The 11523-nt window shown below is 40.4% G+C and overlaps 2 protein-coding genes across 2 annotated transcripts; one reads left to right on the forward strand and one right to left on the reverse strand.

Annotated features, from left to right (window-relative positions):
* Positions 1–2238: 2238 nt before the first annotated feature.
* ccng1 (cyclin G1) lies at positions 2239–7182 on the forward strand. Its single transcript, XM_042074070.1, has 6 exons — positions 2239–2432; positions 3968–4231; positions 4391–4644; positions 5211–5289; positions 5430–5540; positions 5856–7182. The coding sequence occupies exons 2-6, from the start codon at positions 3968–3970 to the stop codon at positions 6045–6047; spliced, it is 900 nt and encodes a 299-aa protein (XP_041930004.1). The 5' UTR covers positions 2239–2432; the 3' UTR covers positions 6048–7182.
* An 802-nt stretch (positions 7183–7984) lies between these two features.
* Positions 7985–9718, reverse strand: nudcd2 (NudC domain containing 2). The gene is made up of 4 exons (XM_042074077.1): positions 9316–9718; positions 9083–9131; positions 8758–8909; positions 7985–8316 (listed from the first exon to the last, which is right to left on the reverse strand). The coding sequence occupies exons 1-4, from the start codon at positions 9502–9504 to the stop codon at positions 8233–8235; spliced, it is 474 nt and encodes a 157-aa protein (XP_041930011.1). The 5' UTR covers positions 9505–9718; the 3' UTR covers positions 7985–8232.
* Between the last annotated feature and the right edge of the window lie 1805 nt (positions 9719–11523).

The following is an 11523-nucleotide window of genomic DNA, read 5'->3' on the forward strand; positions in this document are numbered from 1 at the left end:
TGCCCAAATTAATTAAACACTCTTTCAGGGAAAATACAGATTATAAACATGCTGAAAAGGGAATTTTAAGGATCTTGTGTTTCTTATTGTATAACTGAGTTTTTGGTTCCGAATGGCATTTGAAAAATAGATCCAATTTTTATGCAACACAGCCAGGTCCTTAGTCAGTATACTATTATCCTCCCAGAATGTGTGTTGCACTGGCGTAGTTTTGTAGCCGTGTCAGGCTCCCTCATCTCTTTTCACTGCTTGTCCAAAGTCCTTTCATTCTCCCGCTGTGAATCGGCTCCATTTTAGTTTGTTGCCCACCATTATTAACAGTGCGCCATGAACGCCCCATCAAACCATCTGTGGTCATTACCATCATAAAACAGTGCGCCATGAACGCACCCATCAAACCATATGGTCATCACCATCATTAACATTGCGCCATGAACGCACCATAAAACCATCTTCTAAAAAAAAATCATCATCTAACCATCAAACCATCATCACCATCTTTGCTTAAAAAAGAAAAAAAAAATGTCCATGATCCCTTTGTTACAGCTACCCTGCCTAAACTCTAAACTCTGAGGAACTCTGCAATGCATGCTTTTGATACTGCAATGCATACTTTTGATACATGAAGCACTCAAGGGACAGTAGCCCAACAGTATTGCTATTGCAGTGAGTATTTACGTCTAACTGTACTAGATGAGACAAATCATGGATTTCTCATCCTGACAGGCTCCTAAAGTGTCAGCCTCAGGCCTTGTTTTAGGTCAAATGTCAAACGCTGCAGCTTTTTGATATTTCATACACCATGACTTTACACACACACACACACAAGTAGTGCAAGAGTTTGTGAACCATTTACAGGTGTACAATGTACCAAAATTAGCTGAAATTATGCAACACCCCTTACAATTTCCATTCATCCTGGAGTGTCACTGTCACTGAACTCTCCTCTGCCTCACCTTTCCAGGAAAAAGTCAACCTGTCTGCTCCAGAGACAGCAGTCATGTGGGGTTTCCTCTGTCATTAACCCTGCACCTAACCTGACTCGCGCCAGATGAATTTCGTTCCGCCTAGCTCAACTCATCCATCTGGGATCGCTCCATTGGAGAGGTGATTCAGAAGGCTGGGCCTTATGAAAAATCCTTGCATATGATTGGATAAGCCACTTGTCCGTCATCTTTATCGTTTCCACCAACAAAAGCCTTCAGAGCCGTTCTCTGATGTTCTTTTAACAAAAACATATTGGGTAGATTGGACAACACGGATGAAATAGCAGCATCAATGTTGACACTTGCTTCCTCGATGCTAGCCGCCATTGTTGTCTGAATCAAAACAGTCTCACAGTCGCTTCTCCGCTACGTCACATCTATGAAACTCCCGCCCTGCGTCCTGATTGGCTCTACCATAAAATCTGGTGCCGAAATCACGGAAGCGATCCCAGATGGATGTGAGTGGAGCTAGCCGGAACGAAATTCCCCTGGCGAGAGTCAGGTTACCCTGCACCAGCCTGCTTGTCTTTCTGTTGTTTACTGGGGGAACCTGGCCCCTTAAGAAGGTAGGCTATTGAACGTTCTAAATAATATCTGGGTTCATTGAATTCCACATTGTTGCGGAACAGAATCTTCAGTTGAATGTTCAAAACTCCCCTGCTGAAGGGTTAATCTGCCATGTAGCCTAAAGTCTGTGAACTGTGAACTCTGATAGTGTAAAATTAGGTCAATCTTTGCATGCCATCTGTTTGTTTCTTCAAAAAATATACGTGGGCTTGTTTAAAATACATTTGTTTCATGGGACAATTATTAATTGTTCTATATAAAACTTTTTCATGAACACAATATTAGGCTACTATGCAAACTCTGACTACTGTAGGCCTACCCATCTCAAAGCATTCAACAATTGAAGGCTGCCAGAAAACATGATCTGCTTCACTGAATGAATGTTTAAAATAGTTAGGCCTAATGGAATGTGTTGCTATCTGTAGTATGTTGGGACTACAGCTGTGTACTGAACACATTGAAACCTTAGGCAGCTTCACACAACTTGAGGTGAAGAATCATGTGGGGATTGCGTTAAGCTCCTCCCCGACGTCTTTCCACTGAAAGAAGGCTGGCCTCAGGGTATGATTGACAGCTCTTCAACCAACAAACGCGACGGGAAATGGGGCCTCGGCTTACCACTGGCCAATGAATCTTTTCTATGTTTGGGCATGGTTTCATGCAAGTATATAACCAGTGCAGGCAGGCAAAATCGGTGCCTGACGCCAAGGGTTGGGGTGTGCAAGGACAGATCATTACGCTTGCTTTAAACTTGAGTACATATTGTGTATACTTTGATTGTACTTTCAATTTCTTCAATCTTTATTTTTAAAATATAACATTGTGTAAGCCTATAACACTTTAAGGTGTTCTCTGCTGTTCAAACAGAACGACAAGAAGGTGAGTTGCGTGTCATTAATTACTTTTCTAACTCGTAGCCTAGCCTACTGATTTATTTAATATCCGTATTTTTTAGGCTTTGTATTGTATTGTATCGGCGATTTAAAGGGAGCCATGTCCTAAGCGTGGCCTACTTATTTTACGCTCCGTTTTCAACTTTTTAGCTAGGCCGCGGTGTATGCTAATATTTAAAGCCAAGTTAACCTGTTTGAAACTTGTGGAACCTATATTAGTTATGCACGATTCTCAAATTGTCTTTGGCGGATAAAGTCATTGGTGTACAATTGTCTTGGAATCGACCTATATATTAATAATCAAGCCTAAAGTCTGCTCTCGTCTAGCTAGCCTAGTTAAAAACGAGTTGAGGGACATGCCCAGGCATGACCCAGCCTACTACACGAGACAGGCAAACTTTGCCTCAGCCTACTGCCGCCCGCTACTTTGAAGCGAGTTTGGGAATGTGGTTATTTTTTTTTCAAAAGATTAACTAATAACTGAAACATTGTGTGGCATACATGTAGGTGTATAGGCTATGCGATGGCTCAGTGCACATGTAGGCTACTTCACCAAGCTTATGTTCTGTGTGAACATGTCTAGACATGTTTATTCAGCTCGGGGATCGTCTCGGACTTGGGCCTCCGTGAATACGTCCATCTAAACTCGCGTTGATATGAATTTACTTAGCTAATCCTAGATGGCCATACAATAACTTTAACCCCTTGTCTGTTTTCTCTGTCTATTTGACACGGTTGAGGTCATGCGCTGTGTTAAGCCCACTCAGCATATTTCAAAAGACGCTCAGATAGATAAATAGATAGAAACTTTAGCCTAATGATCCCATACTCAAGTCAGGTCACATTTATTAAATAGCACACAACCCAAGGTGCTTACATAAATAAAATAAATAGTGATAAACCAAAAATATAAATGACATAAAATTACAAAAAATAATAGTAATGATAAACTGATTATGATTGTAGATCAACTACTACTATAGGCCTAGAGCAAAATGTACAGTAAAGTTAAAAATGACAGTTAATATAATGCTGAAAAGAAATATGATAAATAAACAAACAAGGGGAGAATTAATGGACATTAAAGGCCCAAGAAAATGGATAGGTCTTTATATTTGATTTAAAGCTACTGATAGTGGGACAGGACTTAATTTCTATAGGGAGATTATCCCAGAGTTGAAGGGAAAGGTGTTGATGTTGTGAACTAGACTACTACAGTAATGCTTGTAGGAATGGAAAGTTATAGATTAGGACTTTATCGAGATTGTATTCATATAATTTGTCTAGAGCAAAAAAATGAACCCACATGAAATCTGAATCCCATTGCTGTGTTGCTAACTCCTGCAGTGTTAAGTTATTTATGGTTATGGGATTTTGCAGACGCATTTGTCCAAAGCGACACACAAATACAAAAACATAATATTTAAAAATTTAACAGGGAACAGATTTTTATTTTTTATTTGGAACTGGTTTGGTCACTCCTTGCTCTTCATTCAGCCTCCATCTTTTTCCTAATCTTAGATGATCGACACATTGTCAGGACCAGATGCCCTACCTTTTGCTGTACAGCTCAAGGCCCTTTTGGACCAGGAGGGACGATTCCAGCCCAAACTATGTGGCCTGAGAATCATTGAGACGGCCCAGGACAATGGACTCCGAATGACCACCAAGCTGAGGGAGTTTGAAGTGCGGGATCTTCTCTCTCTGACCCGTTTCTTTGGATTCAGTGCAGAAACATTCTCTCTTGCCATCAGTATCCTGGATAGATTCCTTGCAGTGATGAAGGTACGATAAGTATCAAGTCAGATTTGCATGATATTAAGAGTTTTTAATGAATGTAATGCCCAAACCTGAACCTTTTTCCACCTTTGCACAGTTGGGTCTAAAGGTGTATATCTGTTTGTCCTCCTAACGTACTACTTTTTTTTTTTTTTTTGGTCTCAGATTCAACCCAAACACCTGGCCTGTGTGGGGCTGTGCTGTTTCTACATCGCTGTTAAGTCCGCAGAGGAGGAGAAGAACGTCCCTCTGGCCAACGACCTGATCCGCATCAGCCAGAACCGCTTCACCGTGTCCGACATGATGCGCATGGAGAAGATTGTCCTGGAGAAGCTGCACTGGAAAGTGAAGGGACCTACCGCCCTTCACTTCCTGAGGCTCTTCTACTCTCGCATCCAGCAGCAAGTGGAAGGAGACAGGTGAGTGACCAATTCAAACCGATGACCAGCACCAGTTATTATAGGAGAATTCCGGTGTGATATTGACCTAAAGTGTGTTGAAACATGATGCCGAGTGTGAACGTATGTCTAATAGCTCATCTCGGCTTGTCCCCTGCACTCAGAAATCTGGCGCTAGTTAGCCGATGCTACCAACAGTTTCACGAGTTCACACTCGGTGTCATGTTTCAACACACTTTAGGTCAATATCACACCGGAATTCTCCTTTAATATTACCAACCCCTTACCAACAACTTCAAGAATAACACAATTACAACTTGGCCTGACTGCATTATGTTTGACATGTCAACATTAACTAAGTAGAGAAATCTTAGAGATGAACCTTCCCACTTATGGTTCTTCAATTATTTGGCAGGATATCCTACTCTTTGCAGTACCTTTGAGCACATGATTAAATATAACCAGTTTCCATCCCATTTGTTTTATTTAAGCCCTTCTGATTAAAAAAAATAAAAAATCCACATGTAAGTGTTTCCCTGGAAGAATGTTCTAAAAGTAAATGAAAGGTTTCTTCTTTTTGTATGAAGTAAAAAGGTCCTTGACATTGAGGTGCTTGAAGCCCAGTTGAAAGCATGTCACTGCTGTTTTGCCTTCTCCAAAGTTAAGGTAAGGCGCCTGCGTTTATTCACTTATGCTAATAGCCTGTTAACATCTCAGAACAACAACATTCAGAGGAAACATTTCTTAATTCTCGACGTTGTCACAACATTGCCTCACTTTCTCTTTTCTGTGTGTTTTATGACTAGCCATCTCTGCTGGCCATGGCCATACTGGCTCTTGAGATCCAGGAACAGCACGAGTATGGTGACGCTGAAGGCCTTCTGGAGGCCCTGCAGGGGATCCAGCAGCATCTTGGTGTAAGTACTGAGGCATTACCCTACGTGCCTTTCCACAGTAACTGGATCCTGGGGCTCAGAGAGACCTGTTTATGCTCCCTCAGTGACTGTACTGTAGGCTGGGAGCACTAGGTCATTGTGCAACCATGTTCCTTTTTCACGTTGATGGGCTGGTGGAAAATGTGTTGGTTAATCAGTAATGAAACACTGACGCAATACCGTTCAGCTGTTCAATACTGCTTTTATAAGTGCCCAAACACTGGGGATTGTTAAGATTCTGAGGTCCATTTACGTCAAGTTTCTTCTATTGTTCTGACTTCTTTATATTTATTTCAGATCAAAAATGGTGACTTGGTGTGCGTGAGGGAGCTTGTGGGAAAGTGCCTTGTTGAGTATTCTTCCACAAAGTGCCAAAGACCAAACGTCCAGAGACTTCGATGGATTATTTCGGGCAGAACTGCCAGACAACTGAAGCACAGCTACTACAAGATTGCCCACTTGCCAACAATCCCCGAGTCTGCCTGTTGACATGCAGTGGACATGGTGTGGGCAAATGCATGCAAAACTGAAGTAGGCAATTGAGCAGGCTTTTCTTTTGGAAGGAATTATATAACGTGTTATCTAACTACTTCAGTTTTGTCCTTTAGTTGCCCAGCACCTGCCCTCCCTCTCACTAAGTGCTTCTCCCATAGCTGCTGATGGAACTGTGCCAGCTCTGATTGGTCACAAACATGACTGGTCGCAGCTGGGTCCGTCCCAGAGACAGCTGTTGAGATTTGACTTACTGAGATGGTATCTTGCAGAAAGTTATTGGCTTTTTTGTTTATCCTACCCCCCCCCCCCCCCCCCCCCCTCTATTTGTTTTTGTTTTTCATCTTGTTTTACTTACCGATTTATCTACGCTGACTGGAGCTGATCTAGTTATGGGTGGGTTTGAGGGCACCGGGCAGGAGCAGAGGGTAGCTCCCCTCCTGCCAGGCTGCCTGCGCCTAATGTACAGTATGTTCTCTCGCCTGAATCAGTGCCTGAAGTGGCACCGGTTATTGTTTAAAGCACTGAAGTATCGAACCGCCTAGGTCCTCAGTCCACTATGTGGAAGAGGAGGGAGAAGGGTTTTGTGAAAATTCGTAAGACCACGGAACCAAGAAATCAGGCCCAAAACCCTTAACTTCCACCCTAGGTTGCTGAACTGTCTTAATGCACACTCCTACCCAAGGTGATTTAAAAAAATGGAAAGAAACTTATTCTTTATGTGAAAGTGTTTTTTTGTTTTTTTTTTGGCTTTGCCCACTGAGTGAAGTTGACTATAACGTATGTGTTTTTGTATGTCGTGTGTGGGTTTTCTTTTTTTTTTAACTTTGATGGATCACGTACTTTAGTTAGTTGCAGGTACTAACCAAGGTTTTGGAATTCAGAGTATGATTGGTATTATCAGGTGTTTCTGGATTTACAAGTAATAACATGTTTGAATGAAGGAAGATTAACTAGATTGAGTGAATTAAAAGCATTTTAATGGAGTTTCCCCCAGAGATCACTTATGTCAGGAAAAATACCTCCTTGACCCATGTGAATCTTCCATTAGTGAGGAAATTTGGCCTCAAACATTCGTTACCATCTAAAGGAACTTAAAGTGGACCTTTCAATAAAGTGTTATTGAAATGGAGCAGCATGGTGTCCTTGTCAAACTTATTACAGTGCATGAAAATGCACTGTTCTGTGATCCGAAGTCTTCTTCCTCCCACCAAATTTCTGCGTCTAATTCAGCTTCAACAGTTTAACGTAGGAACTTCGTTCAAACTTTGTAACGTAGGTCTTGAAAAAGACACTTGAGGAATGTATTTTTCACTTTAGTAAACTATACTTTTTGAGATTAACAAAAAACAAGCTTATTTTTCCCCATAGACTTTGCATTAGCACTGACATCCCAATGGACTAATTAACTTGATTTGCACCTGTATCAACTTCCAGCTGCTCAACTAGGACTCATCAAAGGGCCAGTTAAACTGATTGCACCTGTATCAACTGCTTTCTGCTTAACTAGGCCAACTCTCTCTCCATTCTACAAGGATATAAGGCACATTCCATCCAACTTTCTATCCACCCATTAAACTATCCAACATCCATTTAACAATCTACCTATCAACATCCATTACACACCATTATCTACATTCAACTTTTAAACTATATACTCTCTCAGGCTTTAAGCATACAATCTGGCTCTCTTAAGACTATTTCCTCTGCCCACAACTGTTTCAAAATAAATATCCTCACTACAATAATTCACTATTAAATAATTTAACTATTTAAACTACTCAACTAGTTAACTGTTCAGCCATTTCAACTGTCAGTTGTTGTCATCAACTGACTCCTGCCAACTGTTTCCAAATAAAAGTTTGTTTGGCATTTTATGTTGATATACATATACAGTATGTTTATATTTTCATGCACTGGTAATTTCCTCGAAATTACATTTTCTAGTTTTATTACAAATCTGTATAAAACTGCATGCATACATAGTCATCTCAATCAACAAAGTGCTTGACATGGTCAAACCCATAGTTGACGGATCATTTTTGTGATCTGACCTCAGACTATGACAAAGATGCCAGCCTGGCAGAAAAGAATCTTCAAAGGCTTTAAAGGTTCCCATTTTGTCTTGTACATGTAAAATAATTCCAAAGGCAACAAAAGTCTCTTTCTAAACGCAGTGTTTTCACTTTTGAAGGTCAGAGAAATCTGGTCCTCCGCCTGCAAAATTTCCAGAGATTTCTGCGCCACTGAAGTCAAATCCAGGGTTCTGTTGATCAACAATACTGGCATCAGTCAGCAGCTACAACAAACATTTCCACATCCAAAGTGCATCAGCAGTCAGTCACACAGCTACCTCAAGCAGTGGTAATTTGAAGGTACTATAAGGCTAGTGTCACATTACCAGGCCAAATCCACTTTTTCACTTGATGTGACATGTTAAAAGTGTGAACAATCACATAAAATCGGACTTTATAGATTCTAATTTGGCCCACTTACTTCCATGAGGTCCTAAATCAGATACAGGTGTGTCACCAGTCCACACTGGTAGAAGTCTAATATTATCCACATTTAATAAAAACAATGAAGAGCAACTACAACAACAAATCGGAATTGAGCTTGGTGTGACTTGGTGTGAGCCTAGCCTGAAGTTCATAAAGAGCATTTCAGGTATCATGTCCAATTAATAATTTTAAGATGAATTTCTGACCTCTCTCTGGAACCGCTCCAGCGTGAGCTTTCTCTGCATCTGATCCTGTACCCATGGATCCGCGCAGTACTGCCCCTCTAGAAGCGAAGTCCAGCAATTTCCAGCCTCCCGATTCGTCTTCATCAGCACGATTCGAATCAAGCACCTGTCCTCTGTAATGAATGAGATTATAATGCTTACACAGGTACTGTACTCAAATGAGCAGTATACAACTGGTGCATTAGCAATCAATCACGTGAATGTTTCAACATGTCATTCTCTTTACTTTCGGAATAGCTGAACAGTTTATTTCTGGGATGGTGGGTCATCAAAATGGTAAACATACCCAAAGTCCACGTTGCTTCATCTGCAACTGTTGTAGCAAATAATTTTCCCTATATAGAGAGGACAAATAATACAGGCTATTGGTAATATGGACAATGCAGTCAATGCCACATCTAATAAATTAAGTTTGCTATTATAACGATAGATCAGAATGCAATGATATTAACCAACTTGCTAGCTACTGCTGTTAGCTACCCGGTGAACTTAACCAGTTGGTTTTGAACGTTGTCCTACCTTAAAGACTTCCTGGCCTTTGACCAGGAGTTCTACCTGCCTACTTCCGAGGGAACATTTAACTTCTTTTGCTGTCGTTCCATTAGGGACATTCACTTCGACAAAAACCTCTTCCATCGTTTGGTACCATGATCCCCATGGTGTTTTGCAAGGAATAGCACCACTCTTCTCCTCAAAGTTAACTGACATATCGATCTCAAACCGGTCCTGTAAGATTTGTCCACCCAATACACTTGAACCTGAACAATGTTGCGCAAGTAAGCTGTATCTACTGTCAGAGATTTTTACTCAATTTCAATTCATTTTTGAGAACAAACCCACCACTGTGCTAAACAATTTCTTCGTGATTCTCACATGTATGCCCTGGTGAGCCATAACCTCACACACACTGCCCCCTACTGTTCAGGCGAGTGCAGGCCATTACTTCAGGTCCTCTTGATAGTCCGGCAGCCAAAGGCCAGAATGGTGAACCCACCAGTCTATAAGTGAACCTCGTTTTGTCGGTTAAAGTTTTTTTCTTTGCCGTTTCTTGTTGCCTAGAGTTAGGCTACGCTACTCAATAAGGAAGGTGCCCGGTGATATCCCTTGAGTAATTTCCTATATTCAGCTCTAAAGTTAACCCCATATGAACATGACCTTTGACCCCATTACCTTGAGTACCTATAGCTGATGTTCATTCTCACTATAGGGCAGTATTAAAACCACTTTTGCTTTGTTACAGTTGATTCCACTGTTGCAAAGCCAGGTTGTTGCTCGTGCAATTGTTGTTTACATTGATATGGACGGTCTACTTCATAGAAGCCCCAGTGTACAGAATTAATAGCTCCCTGCCAGCCATCAGAAATTAGTATTTCTTCTCTCTTGGGGATACATTTTTTAATAATATGTAATAGTTACTTTTAAAAGTTGGTATACCATGTTTTAAAAGTTGGTATACCATACCATACACATTATTATATAAAGCACATATAATAATCCTTCAACTGACTATCTTGTTTTGTGTAGCTGGATGCAAGGTTTAATGTGATGTAATTTTGTCTAAAAAAAACACTCACTCAGGTATAGCTTAAAAGTGATTTATCTAACTTTTCTACTTTATCACCCCCTTAGAATATGTCCAAACTTGGATAAAGAATAATACATTATCAGTCTTAATCAGAGGCGGACAGAGTACACAGCTTTATTACTTGAGTAAAAGTACAGATACCCTTTGCTAAATTTTACTCAAGTACAAGTAAAAGTACAACAGTCAGATGTCTACTTAAGTAAAAGTACTTGTTTTTAAAAGTACTTGAGTATCAAGAGTACAAGAGTAGCCTACATTTTCTAAATATTGCATTACTACTGCCACAGTACTTACATTTATGTACAGAAACGTCCTACATGGAGTTATGAAAAATGTTAATACCTTGAAGAATGTAAAAGGAATTTAAAGTAAAATCAAGTCATTTTCATCTTTTAACCATGTCGCCAGGAATGGGCAGTATTTCTAATACATGTATATAAAATATGTATTTCAAACACAAAATACTATTTTGTAATTGAAACACTTGAAGCGAAAACTATCACTAACTTGTTCAGAAAATTGAAATAGTCTGGCGAGGTGGGGCCACAGCTTGGCACATTCCCAGGATGGACCTGCTGCGTCTTTCTTCTATTGTTTCGTCCATGGTTTCGTCTCTTATCTAAATCTGACCATGGAGTTGACTTTGGCGGAAAGCTGAAGGTGATTACTGATAGGCTGTCCCAATCAGTGGCGCCTGCACAATCCAATCACGTTTGAGAGGGAAACAACAAATTAAGGGTTTCCTAAATTTTTCTTTTTTTAGAAGAAGAAGTAACGGGTGCTCACGGTTATGGATAGAAATGTAGTGGAGTAAAGAGTACAATATTTGCCTCTCAAATGTACTTGAGTAAAGTCATGAGTACTCCCCAAAAATGATACTCGAGTAAAGTACAGATCCCTGAAAATTGTACTCAAGTACTGTACTCAAGTAAATGTACTCCATTACTGTCCGGCTCTGGTCTTAATGCAACGGGATGTAATTATTTTATTTGGAAATAACAAACTCATTTTGCCATTCTGAGTTACAGTGAGGAGAATTTTTGTTGGTTTTAGACAAATTGGGTACCCTCTTAGCGCTAAATGTTACCCTGAATGCTGAAAATTGATTCCTGTTCCTAATTGTGTTACTTTAAGGAATATGC

Source organism: Alosa sapidissima, chromosome 20, assembly GCF_018492685.1.
Source record: "Alosa sapidissima isolate fAloSap1 chromosome 20, fAloSap1.pri, whole genome shotgun sequence".
NCBI lineage: Eukaryota > Metazoa > Chordata > Actinopteri > Clupeiformes > Clupeidae > Alosa > Alosa sapidissima.

Excerpts from the sequence above, each read along its gene's own strand:
- ccng1 (XM_042074070.1), top strand. The coding sequence starts at position 3,968 with ATGATCGACACATTGTCAGGACCAGATGCCCTACCTTTTGCTGTACAG. Across the intron at positions 4,232-4,390 it reads GATTCCTTGCAGTGATGAAG|ATTCAACCCAAACACCTGGC; the intron begins GTACGATAAGTA and ends TTTTGGTCTCAG. Across the intron at positions 4,645-5,210 it reads CAGCAAGTGGAAGGAGACAG|TAAAAAGGTCCTTGACATTG; the intron begins GTGAGTGACCAA and ends TTTTGTATGAAG.
- nudcd2 (XM_042074077.1), bottom strand. The coding sequence starts at position 9,504 with ATGTCAGTTAACTTTGAGGAGAAGAGTGGTGCTATTCCTTGCAAAACA. Across the intron at positions 9,132-9,315 it reads AAGGCCAGGAAGTCTTTAAG|GGAAAATTATTTGCTACAAC; the intron begins GTAGGACAACGT and ends CTCTCTATATAG. Across the intron at positions 8,910-9,082 it reads TGAAGCAACGTGGACTTTGG|AGGACAGGTGCTTGATTCGA; the intron begins GTATGTTTACCA and ends CATTCATTACAG.